Source organism: Clarias gariepinus, chromosome 11, assembly GCF_024256425.1.
Source record: "Clarias gariepinus isolate MV-2021 ecotype Netherlands chromosome 11, CGAR_prim_01v2, whole genome shotgun sequence".
In the NCBI taxonomy this organism is placed as follows: domain Eukaryota; kingdom Metazoa; phylum Chordata; class Actinopteri; order Siluriformes; family Clariidae; genus Clarias; species Clarias gariepinus.
The window spans coordinates 3,512,883-3,532,563 of NC_071110.1; the positions used below are offsets into that span (position 1 = coordinate 3,512,883).

The following is a 19,681-nucleotide window of genomic DNA, read 5'->3' on the forward strand; positions in this document are numbered from 1 at the left end:
TAAAAAAGTTAAAAAGAGAAGGAAAGGGAGACTGATTGAAGCGAACTTTTCTGCATGAATGAAAATGGATCTCGATTGCGATCAGCGACACTCTGCCAAGCTTTAAGTGAAAGCCCAGGTTTGGATAGTGGAGCGTTGCCAAAACACTTAGCTGCTGACGCTAGACACCAGAATATCCAATAACAGAATTCACAGATCTGAAAATGTCCCTTATCAGGGCAGGAGTTCAGGCCAAAATGTGTCTGCTGTAGTATATAAATCAGGTCTGCATGAACAGCTCACTTTCTAAAGGACGGAAAAAAAGCAGTCTGGGACTAAAACTTGGGCTTTATCTTCGCAATGTGCCGGGAGTAACTCATTTTCCTGGCAACACAACAGACGTTTAATTAGCTTGCTAGTCATCAAGTCGAGAAATGTGTCCAGTGTTGCCAAAGTTTTAGCGTTTACTGGTACATACGCAAACCTGCATCGGTTTGATTGACGTCCCATCACTGTTTTTGCTTCTGTTACAGTTTCCTATCAAAGAGGAGGAGAAGCTGTGAGCAGCGCTGGAAGGTGAGACATAATATGTTTCTCATAATCTCATAGTCGTGTATTTATAACGAATGAAAGTTTTCGGGACTTCGTCGAGTCTATCCAGACAATTCTTTACATTCCACATATCTTTCATTTGATTGGGGGAGGGGCAATCCTGGACCAGACCACGCCCATGACAACCGAAAGGTTTGAAGTCCAAAGACTTGCAGATTGGCGTTCCAAATTGTGTTTGAATGTGTATGTGAATTTTGTAAAACCGGGAATTAATACAATGGTCACCACTGGCCTCCACAGTCCCCGTTTGGACTACAGAGGTCCCTTGATGGATATAAATTTGAAATTTGTCAAATAGCTCACAGTACTTGACAGCACTCACTGTACACTGGAGTGTAATTGCTTGTGTAGGGCACAAGGGGGCAGTCTTGGGTTTCTCAAGCTGTTTTTTTTTTGTGTATACTCAAGATGGAGTGCCTTTGTACAACAAAGCTCGAAGAAATCACAGACATCTTTTCCCATCTGCATATTGCTCTTATGTGTTAAGTTGTCATCATAGCTCATAGTTCTCGGTGCGTGTTGACGATGAAACAGTGATGCGGCAAGAAAAAAAAAAAAACAGGGAAGAAGTGTGAGTGTGAGTGTTGCTGTTCGAGTCTTGGTGGGCGTTTCCCCTTTTGTCTCGAGTCAAATATCTTGAGGTGACGTTCTTCTTGGAAGATCTAACATGAAATAAATCGAGTGGATTGAGTTTTGTGTAAGACACGAGCGCTAGTGAAACACAATCGGGATTCGGTCGGGACAGGAGGACGGGATTTAACCCAGAGTCAAATGTTTTTCAATGTTAAACCTTGATTTTGATGTCCCTGTGTACGCCTTTGAAGCCTTCTCCTTGTTACACCTTTCGGGTTTACTTTCCCCTCTCCACATTTGACCTTGTGCACGTCTTTTTTTTTATTTTTATGAAGCGAATACTTTGTTGTCAGGTCCAGTGACTTGCTTACACACACACCTTCATTTTTATTTGCTGTCGAATACTTTAGTGATGCAATAAGTGGAAGTGTTATACAAGGGGGGAAAGTGGGATATACTGTAATGAGACCGTGCTATGATGCCTAGCATAATATTTTTTTCCTCATTATATACAGTAAATGTCTTAAGTGTAAGAATACTTTGAACATTGTTAAATCTTTGCAAAATTACATATCATGAAACATGCCATATATATAAGCACCCACTGTATATAAGCACTTATCCCAGTGTTTCACTAGTGCTTGGACCACATCAAGGTAGAAAGTTTTCTCAGTGGTCCAGACGTGCTTCACGTCTGAAACGCTGGCCTCCCAGGAACTCCATTAATGGATTGGAGCAAGGTCAGGATTGTTCAGAGGACGTCACAGACAGATGCGTCTCTTCCGCAAGTTGGCTACAAGTTATCCATCCCATTAAGGATCAGGATCAAATGTTTTTGTCTTATCGCCGTACTGTGTTCGAAGTCTTCTACTGTATAAATGTCAATCGGTTTTACGCCTTCGTTCACCAGAAATTGACTTGAAACACCAATTTGACTTGAACGCTTCTGGTATAATCTGATTTATCAAGAATTTAAATGAGGTCAACAGCATAGTCACGTGTAGATCTTTATTTGTAATTTTTGTTTTTCTCATCATACAAAACTTATGTCTAATTGAGTGTTTGTGGAGTTTTTGCTCTATAGCATCAAAATACGGAAAATACAGCATGACAGAGAGAGAGAGAGAATTAACCTAGTATGTGTATTAAAACGTGATGTAAAGGAAACTGCTACAGTAAGAAGAGTCACAGAAGCCAAACATTCTTGTGTCATAGAATCTGAGGGCCTATCACGTTGCAGTATGCAAATAAAAGCTAAGAAGCATTCATGTCAAGTGTTTCCAGTTGCATATCCATACATCTCAATGATTTTAGAAGCCTAGATGCTTTCTTTCTTTCTTTTTTTTTTTTTTACTGTTTCAGAACTTTTAACATTGAGCAAAATTATTATTATTAACTTCTTCATGGGTTATACCGGGTTCTTTACTTATTACTATACATATTAATATTTATATGACCTTTGTTGGTTTTAACAACGTCCCGATTGTGTGTGTGTGTACAGGCCCGGTTTGTTAAACATTAGCGACTCGGCCACCCAGCCCTGGCTAGCGGACACGTGGCCCAACAACTGCTCCAACCAGAACGACTGCAGCATCAACTGCTGCACCGCGAGCAACGGCAACAGCGACAGCAACCTGACAACCTACAGCCGCCCTGGTGAGTCAGCGCTGAACAGGAAGTGTGTGTATGTGTGCGTGGTGAAGGTTGAAGCCGGGTTGTTTTAGATGAAGAATAAAAGGTAGCCCTGGCCCGGCACTTACGGGGTCTGCTCTGCCAGCTAATCAAATTTGCCAGCTGATTTCCATACTGTTGTTGTAGCGTCTAAATGCAATTTCCCCTAAGTGCTCGCTTATTTAGGAGACAGGGAGCAGTTGCAGAGGTCAGAAAGAGAGAGAGAGAGAGTATCCGCTGTATGTCCGAGAGGGACGGTGATGGAGGAAGAAAATAAGTTATATAAAAAGGCACAGTGTGCAGAAAGAGTGATGAAGCCCTTCCAGGTGATTTTTTTTTTTTTTTTTTGCAAATGTCAGCAAGAGCTGGGTGAAAAAGCAAAAGGACACAGTTTTTTTTTTTATATAACAGTGTGAATAGAATAGCAAGGTAAGGAGTGAAGTTGATTAGATCAGTGGAGTGATCGTGTAAAGAAACGGAATATTGAGGTTCTGTAGTGACGAGCATCATTAATTATATTAGGGGTGTGAATAATTTCCCTCATACGATCCAATGAACAAACGATTCAGTTGCATTGTAGTTTACAAATGATTTAATTTGATTCAAAGTCGTAATGGTTAAATTTAATTAAAAACATCTTAGCAAGTAAAATTTTGCCAAACCTATGTATAATTTTCTAACATAAGTTTACAACAAACCAAATATACTGTATAATTATCAAGCTTATTTCTAGTCAAAAATTTCAAGCGAAAACTGTCTTGTTCTATAAATCTAGCAAACTTATTTGCCAATAAAACAAGAAATGTTTTGATTACAATTTAATGCTCTTGTATTTGATTTGCTGTTAATATATTCTAAAAAATTATAGATTGGTTGGGGCGGCATGAGTGGCTTAGTGGTTAGCACTCTGGCCTCGCACTTCCAGGGGCCGGGTTCCATCGTGTTTGTGTGCATGGAGTCATGTGCATGGTGGGTTTCCTCCAGGTACTCTGGTTTCCTCCCACAGTCAGTATACAGATTAGTCTAGCTGGTATTCCCAAATTGCCCATAGTGAGTGAATGAGCGTGTGAGTTTGTGTGTGCACTGTGATGGATTGGAACCCTGTCCAGGATGCACCCTGCCCCGTGCCCTAAGCTTCCTGGGATACGCTTCAGGCCCCCCGCGAACCTGTATTCATGCTAAAGCAGTATAGACGATAAGTGAGTGAACGAGTAAGAGAGAGTAGATTGTATAGACTTGGTTTGGATAGATTTGGATAGATCTAAAGCCAAAGCTGAACTGTCATTTTAAGCAATGTGCAGGTTAAACCGATAAAAGTGACATTTTCGCAAGTGAAAATATCTTTCATCTAATAAAATTTATTTGAAGCTTCTTAATACATGGTTACAACAAACTGAATATGTGGTTTGTTTTAATCGTAGATTCAAGATATTTTTTACTTGCTAAGAACATATTTTTTAATCTTCTTGGACAGTTCTGCATCCTATCAACCTCCAGAGTAAAGAGAAAAAATTAAGATCGGCAGGTGATGGAACGAGCGTTTGTAGCTGCTATAATGTAAATGAGAACAGGCATTTGTTTTGTCAATGATTTAGAACGTGAAAATGAATGAACATACTGTACTGTACAAGCGTAAGAATCATCGCTGGCAGTCTGCTGTGGGATAAGAGGAACAAAACACTGTGCTGTTATCAGGAAAATGTTCCAAAAGAAGAATGATGTTTTATTTAATGATCTTTTTATGTGTGCACAGACTGTGGAGTTTGTGGGCCGTTATTTGGTTTCAAAGCTTGACTTGGAATTCGATGCGGATATGTCTAAGCAGTTTTTCTTTAAACTTCTGTAAAATATTCTACATTTAATATTTGTGTCTGATTTAAACCGTTTTCTCCAAGGATGATTTTGGTTCAAGAGTTTCAGAAATGCTTTTGTGTTTAAATTAAAACGCTGAAATGCTAACAACAATGCGGTGTAACAAACGTTTTTTTTAATTGACGCTCAAATATTTCTCCGCATGAGCACGCCATTTGCCGAGCGCTGTTTTGCCAGACACAGTTTAGCCCGGGCATTAAACCTCCGAAAGCGCTTCACTGCACGCCTAATCCGCTCCTTTTTATGAGGTGTGTGTTTTACTGCTAACTGAAGCTTTTATCCAAATCACCTTTTTTAAAAAAAGAAAAAAAGGGACGAAGGATAAATGCCATGGCCACTCACAGCATGACAGCGTGAAAGCTTGCCAACCTCTCGCCTGGCGCACCTACAGCACTAAAACCTTTAGAAAATTAACTGGCTTTAAGAAATCTTCCGAAAGGCCCCCTCGGTGCAGCAGGTCTCGTTCAGTAAGAGCCTACTCCTTTTCACACGTCTACTTTTGAAGTGCTGTGATATCCCTCGTCCTGACAGAGACGACAGAGACGGTCCCGAAATCCGACCCGGGAGGAGCCGTGTGGTATTTATCCGAGCGCTGATCCTGGGCAGGATTTGAATATTTTATGAGTGAGGGGGAAAATGGGATCTGTCGGGAAACATACAGTGCTGCTCTTTTCAGGAAGGTTTCAAATTCGACAGGACGCACCACCCATGAGAAGAGCCGTCTCCCAGAGAAAGGCGCAGCTTTGGATAGGGCATCGTCACGGCTTATAAAGAAGCGGATAAGCTAAAGCGATACAGTATGGTAAAGAGAATTAAATTGCAGCTGCGGATTTTTTTTATCTTATATTTTGGATGGCTGGTTGACTGGGAAGTTTAGGAATATCAACTTAGCATGAGCAGATCTCATCTAAAGCAGACTTAGCTGCTAAATATGTCGTAGCTAAGGGTTTTTAGAGAGGACTTGACACAATTTAAACAAATTAAAGTTGGTAAAGTAGCTGGTACAGGGAAGGTATGAACACCATGTCAATCTCAAAATTGTTCCTTCATGTTTAAACGTCTGCCTGTGTAAATATCACGGACTGGAATCGGCGCTCGTAACGTTCCTTCTGAAGTTCCCAACGAGGCATCCTGCAAAATTTGCTGCAACAATCTTAAAATTATGCCCTTTGTATACAACATACAGGGTAAATGTGTACTCAATCCCCAATTACTGCCGAAGATCAAAGTCTCTGCTAGTCACTACCCCGACCTACAGTAGCATCTCAGTGGCCTCTCGTATATAAAAAACGAAATCCTCACACATTTCCTGAACCCTTAAGGCCCTGTCAGACAGATCTCTTCCCTTTTCCGTTCATCCAGCCGACTGCATCGCTAACTACAGTCAGATGGACAGCAAACCCAGCAACCTCCTGGCTCCGGACTCGTCCCTCTACGGAGACGTCGACCTCTCGAACAAGATCAACGAGATGAAAACCTTCAACAGCCCCAACCTGAAGGACGGGCGATTAGTGGGGCCCGGGGGCCAGCCCACACCGTACGCCACCACCCAGCTCATTCAGTCCAGCCTGGGCTCGAACCACATGGGCAGCGCTGACCTCAGCGAGAAACAGAACTGGAAGGGCAGCCAGGGGACACCTCAGAAACAGCAGGAGGTCACCTCACAGCTGCAGTACAGCATCATGGAGCAGAACAAGCTGAACAAGGGTGAGTTTGGCGCGGGGGGGTGGAAGGGTGGGGCGTAAAAGAAACACCTGACCTCCCCGAAAGGCCTTCATATTAGTCTGGAGATTCATTATCAGTGATTGATATGTGCAGTCGAGCGCTAACTAGCACTGCTTTGTTCATGATGAGTCCCTTCTTTATCTTCTTCTTCTTACCCTGACCTCCTGTATGTCAAGAAAAACTTTCATTTTCAAAACATTTTCATTTTCTGCCAATCACGGTTTTCTTTTTACTCTTCATCTTCTTTTACCTTGTTTGTTTTTCCCGTCTCTAGTTACACCTACAGTATGACTAATCCAACGCTAGGCATTCACAGTTTCTCTCTATTTGTTTTTCACGGTCATGAAAATACGAGCTCGCTCGGGGGTATTAGATGTCTTTGTGACAGTGTAGTCCTAGTGTTAAGATTACCATCTAAACACAAAGGTGTAATTTAACCTGAAATGTTTTTATGGCTCTTACATAAATTTTTACGGGCACGCTAAACGCTTTTGCTTTTAATGGTAATGGGTATTCTGCATGGAGCTACAGTAACAGCATGCACTTTCTCTGTCACCTTATTGACCCTGCTTCTGCGGGTCAGAAGATATATTTTGCACGTACTTTATACAATCAAATATTAATGAATCCTTTGTTTGAACAAAAAAGGAGGAACACAAAAACCACTCTGAGTACAAATATTAACATGCTTCACTGCCTGCCCAAAAATAAAAAGATTTCATTCAACCACCTTTAGCTTTGATTGTGGCCCGTTCATGTGTGAAAAGCATTTGTGTCCTGGAATATGCCAGCTCCATTAGGAAAAAGAAAAAAAAAAACTTCATAGATGTGATAACCTGGTGATTTAGTACATTTAGGTCGTCAGTTGACTTCATTTTATTTCCACATAATGTTGCTGAGTCTAGACCTGAGCGACTGAAGCAACCCCAGATCATAACACTGTCTCCAGAGGCTTGTACAGTGGACACTATGCATGATGGGAGCATCGCTTCATGCGCTCCCCTCCTTACCCTGACACGCCCATCACTCTGAAATAGGCTCAATCTGGACTCATCAGGTCACATGCCCTTTTTCTATCGCTCCAAAGTCCAGTCTTTATGCTCCCTAGCAAACTGAAACCTTTTTTCAGTCCCTGTAAGGTCTTATCACATTGTGTGGAAATGCTCTTGCTTTCACTATTAAACACAGCTCTGATTTACACTGGACACTTTTTTTAACCATGCAATTTTACCAAGCGTTTAAATAATCTCCATTCATGAGGGTTTTTTTTCCCCATCCATATTTCTTCCACGGAGTTATCCCTCCAGTTTTTAGTAATGGATTGCTTAATTCTTAATCCGGTTGCATTAATAAAAATTTTTCCTTAGTTGTTTTCGTTGCGTTGTTTGATCCTTCTGAAATGGCAGAATATTTATTTTGGCCAGGCAGTGTACAGTATATTGATAACGCGATAATGTGAATATAAGTGTCTGAAAAACCAAAAAAATCAAAAATCAAAACAAAATGAACTAAATGAGGTGAATTTTTGTTAAATGTTAACCTGATGTCAGGCCGTTCAACACTTGCCACCAGATCTACTTCAGGATGCATGCTTTATAAACAGTTGGGTTTGTTCATATTGACCAAAATTTATGCATTTTTTATGTTAGCATGGCCACTAATTGTGTTACATTGTGCTTCATGCTAAGCCTCAGACCACTACAGAAGCGGAGACAGCACCATGCCAGCCACTATCCCGTATAACCAAGCGCCCGACGCCATTCCCAACGCCTGCTCCTACAGCAGCTCTGACCGCGGCAGCAGCACATCCGGTAAGAGACTCTCACACTTACCTGAACATTTTCCATCCATAGCTGTGTGACTCCCAATAACATGACTACCTGCAAGGTTTCGTACAGCTCGGGGAGTAAAAAAAAAAAAAAAAAAAGTTTTTATACTGTAGGCTTATAAGACCTTGAGGCAGATGCCACATTTTGGTTTGAAGTTATTTTAAAATCAATTTACGGTACAGAAGTACAATTTCAGGAGAATTTAATCCGAATTTAATGCCAAGTTCTTTTTGTGTTAAGAAACGCATTGTCCCATAGGAAATAATGTAAATGCGGATAATCCGTTCCATCCACCCGAAAATGTTAGCAATATTACGAATTTTCAACACTATAATCGTTTGTTTTTTAATAATATAAGACATGTTCATGAAGTAAAATATGTAATAAATAGACATTAAACCTTACTTAATCTTAATTTATGACTCCTCTTGGCACCGGCTCCCTTTTCTTCTTGCTACCATCCTGGATAACATTCTTGAGACCCATGGTGTTATGTCTTTACTAAATATTACAACAAAAAAAAGGAAACTTTTATGTAAAAAACGGTTCCTGGACGTACGTGCAACTTCGGGTGTGTTTGGTTCGGCATTGTTCACCTGATGAATGCCGAAATTCTTCTTAAGCCGAGGCAAATTTCTTGCAAAATTTCAGTTCTTAAGAAGAAACTCCGTAAGGCTGTATGATGAGGTACAACTGTATTTTGTGAGGTTGATATAGCTTTAACGTTCCCCATGGGGGATTCATAAAGGTTTATCTTCCCAGCCCAGATAAATATGAAGTGGAAGGGATGATAGCTAAGGGCTGGGTAATATCCTTATATAATATCAGTGTCATCATAAATGGATCACCTTCCAGTTTAGTGCCAAGTTAGAATTATATGTAAATATACATTTCTAAATAATTTTCCTCGGGTGTCTAATTTAGTCGCTGCTCATTCTGTAGGCCAGTGAAAAAATACACAAAATATCACATATTCGCATACGACCTCATTGTAGAACAGTAGGTCCACTAGGGGCACTAGACTGGAAAGTCTGATTCCTCTTATAAACTCATGACCCCGCTGGCGGCCATGTTGGATTTAATTTTCCGCTAGTGGTGCTAAACTCGAAAGTGGTCAACTGTGGCACAAAACATATTACAGAGATGTGTGTATTGCCCATATTTCTATAATAATTACGTTTAAATGTACATCTGATTGGATATTAAATTTCGCTTTAAATTATTATTATTCCTTATTTAATAAAACTAAGGTCATACTGGCATATGTGCTGTGTATCAGAGAAATGCCTTCCATAATCGTAATAACAAATAAACCGTATTATAATATTATATCCTTCTTACGTTTCTCTGTTGCGTTGCAAATATTAAACTATACATCATGCACATGGAGGAGCCCCCAGCTGTGCGTCCAGGCATCAGTAATTCTATCATCTAACATTTATTCCAAGTATTCTCAGTTTTATTAAAGATTCCAGTTATGCAGACACACCCTAAGACGCTAATCTTCCCAGGAAAAGGAAATTAGAACGCTTCGGGTTATCAGTCTAGATTTCGATTTTAATTATTGGTCCCTTTATTATTACTTTTCATCACGCTGCCCTTTAAGTCCCGTTTGAAACATGGCATCTCCTAAAGAGTAATAAATCATATTCAGTACTTGACACCTTGAAATTGCTTTTCCAGGATGGGATACAGAATTCCAGAAGACAAAAGAAAAGCATTAAGGACTAAACAAAATGAATTGGGTGTTTTGCTCTCTCTCTCTCTCTCTCTCTCTTTCGCTCAGGTGTGCACTTGAAGATCTTAGTTACCTGCACCGTTTACTAGCATCAATGCAAATTTTAGTCTCCCTTAAGACCACACAGGCCAGATTGCGCTCTGTCATGTGCATGGTTTTGAGCTTTCCCCCCACTCTAAATCACTAATTACACTGGCTTTCATCTACGTCTGCAAAAAAACGGGGGGATAATGTTGTCAGAGGACCGGTGTTTGTTGTACGACAAGGACAAATGGCGGCCATTCTTCAGCGCGCGCGGGGCTGCCGGGGTAATGCGTCCTATCTATTTTTATATTGTATCCCTGGTTTAGGTAATTAAAGCACAGACTTTGGTGTATGCCGGCCTCACAGCTCATTGGCTCTGAATCCTAATGCTTCGTCGTTAATTGGGCTGCAACGCGTTTCTTTTTCTTCTTTTCTCTCCTCCTGCGTTAGGTTTGAAAAACAGCTTCTTCTTCTTCTTTTCTTTTTTGGAGCAGTAGGCGTTAATTACAAATAGAGGGATAATGTGTTTGTGCGTTTTACACTGTATAAATTATTGAAGTGCTGCCATTAGTGTCGGAGTGTAAAATTGTCATACACACATCAAGCTCTTGGGAGAGCGTGGAAAAAAAAAAAGTAAAAAAAAAAAAAACGAGCATGCGTTTAGTAATGTGTTTTAATTTGCCAGAACATGATTTACGACTTTTGCAATGAGATGGATATTGATAGGGCTGATGGGAGGCTGCGTGTGTGAGATGTGTGCATTCTGATTTTGTCAAAACAGGGAGTCAGGGGCAGAAAAAAGGGGGACGAACAACCAAAGTGCCCAAGCAGAGTGCAATGAACTGGGCTGACCTGCTGCCACCTCCACCTGTCAGCCCACCACCGTGTCAGGACTACGGCATCTCGATGGATGACAGGTCGGGTCTATATAAACACCATACACACACACATTAAATATTCTCTTTGACTGTTTGGGGAACACAAAAAAAATTGTTGTCTTTGTGATGTGGTGTTTAGCTACGAGGCCGAGCTCCAGTGCCCGGTCCCTCCGTCCCGCATGTACTTACAACCTGATGAGTTGGAGGAGGAGGAAGCAGACATGGAGCGCGGTCCTACTCCGCCTGTTCGAGGCACGGCATCCTCTCCTGCCGCTGTATCCTACAGCCACCAGTCCACTGCCACTCTCACGCCATCCCCGCACGAAGAGATGCAGCCCATGCTCATGGAGAACCCAGAGAACCTTCATGAGCGCAGGTGACTTTTGATTGCCGTTAAATCAAAATGTCTTCTCATTTTTTTTCCCACCATTTTGCACCAAAATATTGTTCGGTGTTCCCTCAGACGGCAGTTAATCAGCCCTCCTCCGCCACCGCGACCTGTCTCGCCGTCTCACACGTACGGCTACATCTCCGGCCCCCTGGGTTTGGACACGGATGACCTGGGGGACGATGAAGAAGGAGACGATACGGATGCAGACCTGCCTCTGGTCCACCAGCGATACCCTCACGGGCGAGTCCCTGCGCATCACCAGGGGGTACAGCCGAGGCTAGCGCTGCGTGGGCTGGATCAGACGCCGGCATCCAGCACATGTGAGCTGGACAGCTCCGTCACCGGCTCCATGATCAACGGCTGGGGCTCCGCGTCTGAGGAGGACAGCGGGTCATCGGGGCGCTCCAGCATCATCAGCTCGTCCGATGGATCCTTCTTCACCGATGCTGACTTTGCACAGGCCGTGGCTGCCGCCGCCGAATACGCTGGCCTCCGGGTCGCAAGCCATTCTGGGAAAGGGCCCCCGCATTACACCGGTCCAGGAGGTGAGGGACATATTCTTAGAAACATATACCTATACCTGTCTCTCATGATTAGTCTGTCGCCTAATTAGTGGTTCATTTTGCAGCACGGAAATACCAGAACCTGCCTTCAAGCCATCGTCCAGCAAGTCCCTTTTCTACGGATAGTAACATGAGTGCGGCTGTGGTGCAGAAAAGACCTCCAAAGAAACAGAAACAGCAAGCAGCTGTACACTACCAGCGACGAGAGGCTTACACAGATGGTAAGCATTCATAAGCACCATTGGTTTTATTAGTTCTGGATGAGAGCAGGGCTCGAGAGGGGTGTTACTGCAAGTCGAGATTGAACCAGTGATGTCATAAGATTAAGGCTTTCTTAGGATGCAATGGAGTGGCCACATTTTGCGTTGTCATGTTTGGTCTCAAAGACACTAGATAGACCAGTAAGCCTATTACCAGTGGGACCATTTCCTTCAGACAATTCCTGGTGCTTATACTGTACCTACCAATACTGCTTGTAAATTCTTTCACAATATGTGTTTGCCTACAAGTGGTTACAAAGACATGTGAAATGACACAAATGTTGGCTACTTACAACAATGGACCGCGCACATTAGGATGGAAAGAAACGAGCAGGTCGACTGATGCTGGTCTCCTGACGCAGACTGTCCTTAGGGGGATACCTTCTTTAATACTATTGCTAATAAAACTGCCCCAGGTGGTGCTGTTTACCTTCAAGTGCCCCCCACATACAGACATCCCTCCCATCTGAGTGTGACACACACACACACACACAGTACCCTGTAGTGAGGTAAACACTCTGCATTTGTGCAATCTGCTGGCTGGGTTTCATCTGCCTCTTCTCTGGGGCCATCAGAAAGGTCATTGTGTGTATGTGTATGGTGCAGTCACACACACACACACACACACACACACAGAGTCAGCTGCTGGGCTTCATCATTGAGTCACTTGTCCTTGTGTGTTGACATGGAGATTTAATATCAGACGCACACAGACCCTGGCCTGATGTCTCAGATCAGCTACTTCCCCCTCCCTCCTCCCTCTGCTGTAATCTCTTCATCCCTTCATCCCTCCATCCCTCTTCCACCATAACCCCCCCCCCCACACACCCCCGTTCATCTTTTCTCCCTTCTCGTCTCTATTTCTCGGCTGTGGACGTTTAAAGAGCCTCGTCACACTGCAGTCGCTGCAGCTCTACTGTTTGATCGTTCGGTTTTTAGCATCAGAAATTAACATCCGATCTTCGCTGCATTAATTGTCCGCATAATACGGGAAGAGGGCACACTGCATTATCGTACCGTAGTAGAAGCTCGCGCATCATGACGAGGCTCAGATTGCGCAGAAGGTTTGGTTCATAATTTTTTCCGCAACGTAAAGTCTGACGGTTGTTCTCACTGTAGGTGAACTCGCAGGGTTGTATTGAACAGCTCATAATAACACGGTGTCGTTTCCATAGCAACAATTTACCCAGCCTGAAACAACATCAAAATGACATAAGCTGTTTTAATTATTCTTATTAACTTCAAAAAAAAAAAGTGTTCACAGCTAACTTAATTGTAATTAACATGTTTTTGGATGTTTCATGTCCATACATTTAACTGTAAATAGAAGGAAATGACTGTACAATTGTCGATGTTTAATAAGAAAAAAACAAAGAGTATGACAAAATTGCATAAAGAAGGAAAAGTCCTCCAGAAGAAATGAAAAATCTCCAGACAGGATGTCTTTGTTTGTTTGTTTGTTTGTTTGTTTTTTGGAAATCTTAAACTTTGATCTAGTAATAGTATTCATGCAAATCTATAGGGTTGAAAATTTTGCACATTTTGCCTTAACCAGATAATAGTTGAACGTTAGCAATAATTAACGATAGCGAAATTAATGTTTATTTTTATTTTTTATTTTATTTTCACGATTTTATCTTAACACTTCTAGCAGCACAATCTCGAAAAAAAAATACTTAAGTAAGTAAAATTCATTAAGTGCAAATTAGAGTGTTGTAAAATACTGCTCCTGTCTTTCTGTCCTCATTCAAAACAAGACCACGTTGTGTTTTTCTGTAATATTTCTCTTTAGCTTGCATGTTCATTAACTTCTCCCCCACAAGAGGGCACGCTTGCAGTAGAGGACGTCACATTAACTGTACTGCAAGTGTGTCCTTTTATGGGGGACAAGGTAATGGACATGCGAGCTACGGAGAAATATTACGCAAAAACAAATCTGTTTATCGGTTAATACGTCTTTTGAATTATTTCTTTTATAAGCGATCAATCATTCACACCTTTAAGACCTGCACACGGATTAAATATAAATGTAATAAGCAACTAAACATCAGGTGTTAAACTTAAACAGCTCAGATAAAAAGTGTGTTTAAAAATTTACAACATGGCCATAAAACAACATGCAGGATCTACAAATCGAAAAACCAACTGTGAGGAATCTCAACCTAGTGATAGTCTGTACACTTACGCTCTCTCTCTCGCACACACACACACACACACACACACAGACCACCTTCTCTTAATTTTGTTCATGTTTGCTCAGAGCTTTGAGCAACACCAGGCTTATTAACTCCCTTCTCCTGCATGAGTCTGCTTCAGCGGGCACACACACACACAAACACACACACACGTTTCCTGATGCAGCATGTATGTAGCGTTTATTTTTTTCCCACGCTGAAACAAGGCAAAACAAGTTTTGCTTATAGGCGAACAGTGTTTTGCGTAATATTTCTCCGTAGCATGGATTTCCATTAACTTTTCCCCCACAAGAGGGCGCACTTGCAGTAGAGAACATCACATTAACTAAAAACAAATAAAGTGGTGATATCACTTATAAAGCAACACTCTGGTGTTTACAACCTTGAATATGCTGTATAAATATATATATTTTTTCATGAACTAGCGTTCACTTTCTGTTAACTGTTTTATAAAATAAAAGACGTAAAGCTTTAGCCACATTTGTAACGTAAGGAACTTTGTTGGCATTAAGTCTAATGGATAAAAATGGCATTTAGTAAGATGTTCTGTCTTGTTAAACCACATCCCTAAAATGTACCCTTGCAAAGCATTTTCACCTGCGACAGTTTCATCGTACTGAGATTAAGGATCCAGGAGGCGTACAACGACAAACAAACCCCCTCCACACACACACACACACACACACACACACACACACACACACCACCCACCCCCATAAACCCGTGCAGTCTCTCGTCACCTCCTGCATGTTGCACTCTGTCTCCTAGACTAGCATCGATTGAGAGCCTGCCTGGACGCACATGAGGGAAAAAAAAAAAAAACCTGCCAGTGTGGCATCCGCTTTCCTGCTCGACTATCGACAGGAGCCTGCTGGAGGATTTAAACAACGTCCTCGGGGTCATGAATAAACATAGTTTACAAGACTTGCTGTGTTTATTAAACGACAAAAACATTCAGGGGAAATCTTTACTGCCTTTGTGGGGTTTTTCTTGGTGGAGGACGGACTTAATGTTCTCCAACTTTCTTTTTTTATTGGGCAACAAAATAAACATTCACTGATTTTTCGCTAAATTCACCCCATGCATTAGGGAGGGCGGGACAAACGCAGGAGTCCCACATTTACTTTCGTCTCTGAGCAGAGATCTAAGCAGCTAGACTTTACTACAGTGTACTACAGAATACAGTAAAGTGACACAGTCCCAATAAACCTGTTGTGTATTCGTGTCATACATAAAAAATTAATTTATTACTGTACAACCAATTATTTCCGCATCACATCTTATCCTAGCCTGGCTTAAAACGATGCTACAGTGACAGGGTTATCAAGCTCTCTCTCTCTTATAGTCAGGCCTCTGTGTTATTCTTGACTGTGTTAACATGCAGGATGAATTTTGTGAACTTACCCAAAAAATGGTAAGGGGTGAGCCTTGGTGTTTTTGAGGTCGAATATATTGCATGCTTTGATTTTCACCAAATTCACAGCATGTGTTCATAAAGTCAAGACAAACACAGTGCTGTATTTCCCTTCATCCCGTTCACTCATATTTTCATATACTGTGTTTGTCCTGACTGTATGAGCAGATGACCTTTTTCTGAATATTTTTTTCCTAGTTTCTCATGTACACACTTTTCGTTAACACGTCTTCCACTCCCGGCTCAAGTTCAAGCCACATTACTGGTCTGTTTATCGCGCCTTCTTTCTTCATCCAAACCATACCTGACCTCCCTCCCCCTTCCCCACTCCTGCAGTGTTACACTCTACCCCAGTTTCAGGAGTGACAGCAGATGATCATAAGAGCACTGCTGCGTGACTTCTGGTGAACTTGATGTACAGGGTGAATTTGGTGAAGATCTAAGAATTTCACGTTCTATCCCTTGAGTTATCCTTTGTGTTTTTGGGGTCAAATATCGGCATATTCACCAAATTGAAAGCATGTGTTAGGAAAGTCGAGACGAACCCAGTAGTGTGTGTAGTTTGGTCTTATTCTGCTTTAGAGCTGATCTCAGCATCACGTTTTCACCCTGTACTACACTATAGTTTACTGTACCACATCTCAGCGTTGGAGTGTGATAGGACCGAACTATGTGCGCTGCTGCGTTTGTCTCAACCAGCTTAACATACGGGGTGAATAAGGAGAGGATCTGAAAGCGTGCAAAATTTTACCTAAAAATAGTAAGGGGTTAGCCCTTGTGTATTTCTGAGCCAAAAAAGGTACATTCTTAGATGTTCATCAAATTCACAGTGTGTCCAGGAAATCCCAAGACAATCAGAAACATGTTTTTGGTTTTGTCCAATCACTCTCCAGAGCTGAGATCTATGTATCTCATTTCCATGGTATACTTCGCTATAGTATACTGTACTATACTATACTACTGTATACTACTAGATGTAAGTAAAGACAGACTTGTGAAACAGAAGTTGTTCATGTTCACGTTCAAGGCAAGATCAAAATTCCGATGTTGCATCTGCGTTGCTCGTTCGTCACCGACAGGACTGTAGTCTGTCCTCTGCTCTAGGATTTAAACGATACCCTCAGGGTCATAAATAAACAAAAAAGCTTGTTTTTATTACACTCTGAGGGCGCTTTGGGAAAATCCTTGCTTTTTACATACTGCAGAGAGTAGAAATTTGGCAATCGGGCAGAATTACTCGCTGCTACAAACACTAATGACCAGGCCTTGCCAGCAGGTCTTTTTTACGGTTTGCCAGGCCTCACATGGCAAGGACTGTAGAAAGGACTTTCAGCCCGCAGCTGGCGTCAGGAGGCACAGCTCGGCTTCTCTCACACCTAGCAGGTGCTAGACAAATGAGTGCCGGTGTCAAATTAGCGCGCTGTCACTCTGGCCGTGAAGGGCAAAACCTCTTTCAGAAATGTGCCAAGAGTTGGAAAAAAAACAAAGGTAGCACATGAAATGTTCAAATAAATACTGCATACACTTGCTTAATCATGTTCCTCGCCCTTATGCAGACCTTCCCCCACCACCCATCCCACCTCCAGCCATGCTCAAGTCTCCGACTCACCCGGCCAAGGCAGTGGCAGAGACAGGGAGGAGGTCCAGCTCAGCTGAGAGTAGGGAAAAAAGAGACAAGAAGCACAGAGATGCTACGGAGACAAGAACCAGTTCTTCAGAGCGTCGAGATGCTCAAGAAAGACAAAGAGCTCAGAGAGCAGGGAAATCCAGCAAGCCAGAGCCAAGCACGGGACGCCAGGACCCAGGTATGATGACTCGAATGAGGCCAGGATGTCTCAAAAGTCCAGATCCATGAGCAAACGTGAAAGTCCAGCTGCAGCTTATTTATGTGAAAAATCCTGTGTTGTGTTTATAAGAACGCGATATATTTGAACATCTGTTGGGTTAGATTTGAAGCCATCTAAAATAGAGAATTTGATTTTATGTACTTGCTTATGGATCCAGACGTTTGGGCCACCCTGTAGATGAAATAAAATAAGAACAAACAAAAGAATGTAAACAGCAGGCTGGAATGATGTAAGACAACGATGTAGTTCTTTGACGTTTCATAACGTTTGTGGAAAAACTATAAAGCTATAAATTCTTCATTTCTTCGGCAATAAAACAGCTTGCTCTTATACATCTCCATTGCTAATATCACCCTGTGTGTTGGTTGTGACTGCTGTGTTTTCAGAGGACATCGTGCCCTATAGTCGACCCTCGTTCCCAGCCGTTCACAGTCCCCGGGGTGAGCGGGAGCCGAGCTCCTCCAGCTCCATGTCATCGCGAGGTTCTGGAGGTCAGAGGAGAGGTGAAGGAGTCTCTGGGAGCCGCAGGAATCCTGCAGAAATTAGCCTAAACACCGTAGGAGCCTTCCAGCCAGGAGAAGAGCAACTGGAGGTACGGCTACGGAGTACGGGTCTAAACAGGGTTTATAGTGGAGTGGTTTGTTAAACAGCGTTTGGTTTTTGCAATCCTTTGATACTTGATAGTTATAATGCACATTTAACAAAAATCAGGTGCTTTAACTATGCCCTTTAGTAAGAAACCAATGCATCCCCTATCTCTAACATACAATGGACTAACTGTTGGTTATTTTTTCCATCAGATGGCCGAGAGCTGAAGTTGGAACCGACATCTTGTTCCTGTTTTGGCAACCGTCTTTGATTTTAACCATCTCAACAACACAACACCTTTGCTTTTATAACTTCTGATCTTAAAAAACTGACCAACTGTTTAACTCTTATTGTGTTTAAAGGTCGTTTCGCACACACGAAGAAAACCTAAGGGGGTGAAAACTATTTTTGGTTTAATGTGATGTGTGTGTGTGTGTACTCCATCGCGCCGAGTGTGACTCTGCTCAGCGGGTCCTCGGTGCCAGGCATTACTGTTAATACTTAATATTAGCTTCAAGCAGAAAGGGATGGACTTACCTGTAAATAAACATGCATCCATGTCTTTTATAATATGCGTGGTACGTAAAAAGTTTGTCTTCCTCAGCTTATTGGGATCAGTTGAAAGGTTTAATATTATTCAGTAATTGTTTGTTTGTATCACCTCACATCCATGCTGTTGTAAAATTGTCATGTCTTTTAAACAGTTTCAAGCAAAGTGCCACATTGAACATGTGCCGTTTCTTTTTCTTTTCTTTCTTTTTATTTTTTGATCATTGTTGTAATGCACTGTTATTTTGTTGTTTGTTAATGTTTGTTGTTATTTGTTTGCCTTTGGTTTTAAAAGCACAATCACTAAAACTTTATTTTTGATCCATGTTCTCGATTAACCTTTCTCGTCCGACGTGAAAAGAACAGGTACTGTACGACAAAAGGCCTCGTTAACCCTGACGTAGTTAAAGCGAGAGGAAAAGCTGTTTACAATTTCTGGAGATGAACGAACAGAAACACGACCTGCACCTCTCTCTTTCTCTCTCGTGCTGCCAGATTCTCTGAAATGTTTCATTCTTCTTAATCGTTCCATCAACACGCCTTCCTTTACTACATTATGCACTTACCGACACTTGAACTGCGGAAACGGGAATCTGGAAGGACTGACTAGCTCAGGGCCGTGGCGTTGCGCAGTCACTGCGGAAGAGGAGAGAGGATGCTACGTGTTTACTCAGAGGGCATCTGCAAATTTTTTTTTTTCTTAAAGCATCCGAGAGAAAGGAAAAAAAAATAAACAAAGATAATTGAAATGATTTGTGTTTTGTGGTTATTTATTTAGACTAAGATCCTATTATTAATGATAGGATTTTCTATAGCACAGCTCTTTATTTAACATTTATAGAAGGAGTCTCCAGTACCAGTGTTTGTCAAGACACTGCTTGGTAAAACGAGCACCTGTTTTTTTTGTTTATTTTTTTTGTTTTATTACTTCATAGAAAAAGACAAGAGTGTGGCTGGTTAAAGAACTACTGTT

The 19,681-nt window shown here is 41.8% G+C and overlaps 1 protein-coding gene across 2 annotated transcripts in view; it reads left to right on the plus strand.

Moving 5' to 3' along the window:
- robo1 (roundabout, axon guidance receptor, homolog 1 (Drosophila)) overlaps nt 1–19,451 on the plus strand; it is a 278,052-nt gene extending 258,601 nt beyond the window's left edge. For both annotated transcript variants that reach the window (XM_053506706.1, XM_053506705.1), the window contains 11 exons: nt 513–555; nt 2,666–2,820; nt 6,070–6,414; nt 8,121–8,243; nt 10,805–10,940; nt 11,041–11,277; nt 11,365–11,837; nt 11,921–12,076; nt 17,281–17,529; nt 17,958–18,163; nt 18,372–19,451. In XM_053506706.1, the coding sequence (XP_053362681.1) occupies nt 513–555; nt 2,666–2,820; nt 6,070–6,414; nt 8,121–8,243; nt 10,805–10,940; nt 11,041–11,277; nt 11,365–11,837; nt 11,921–12,076; nt 17,281–17,529; nt 17,958–18,163; nt 18,372–18,386 (2,138 nt within the window). In that variant the 3' untranslated portion in view covers nt 18,387–19,451. The remainder of the gene's footprint in view (nt 1–512; nt 556–2,665; nt 2,821–6,069; nt 6,415–8,120; nt 8,244–10,804; nt 10,941–11,040; nt 11,278–11,364; nt 11,838–11,920; nt 12,077–17,280; nt 17,530–17,957; nt 18,164–18,371) is intronic.
- Nucleotides 19,452–19,681: the final 230 nt, after the last annotated feature.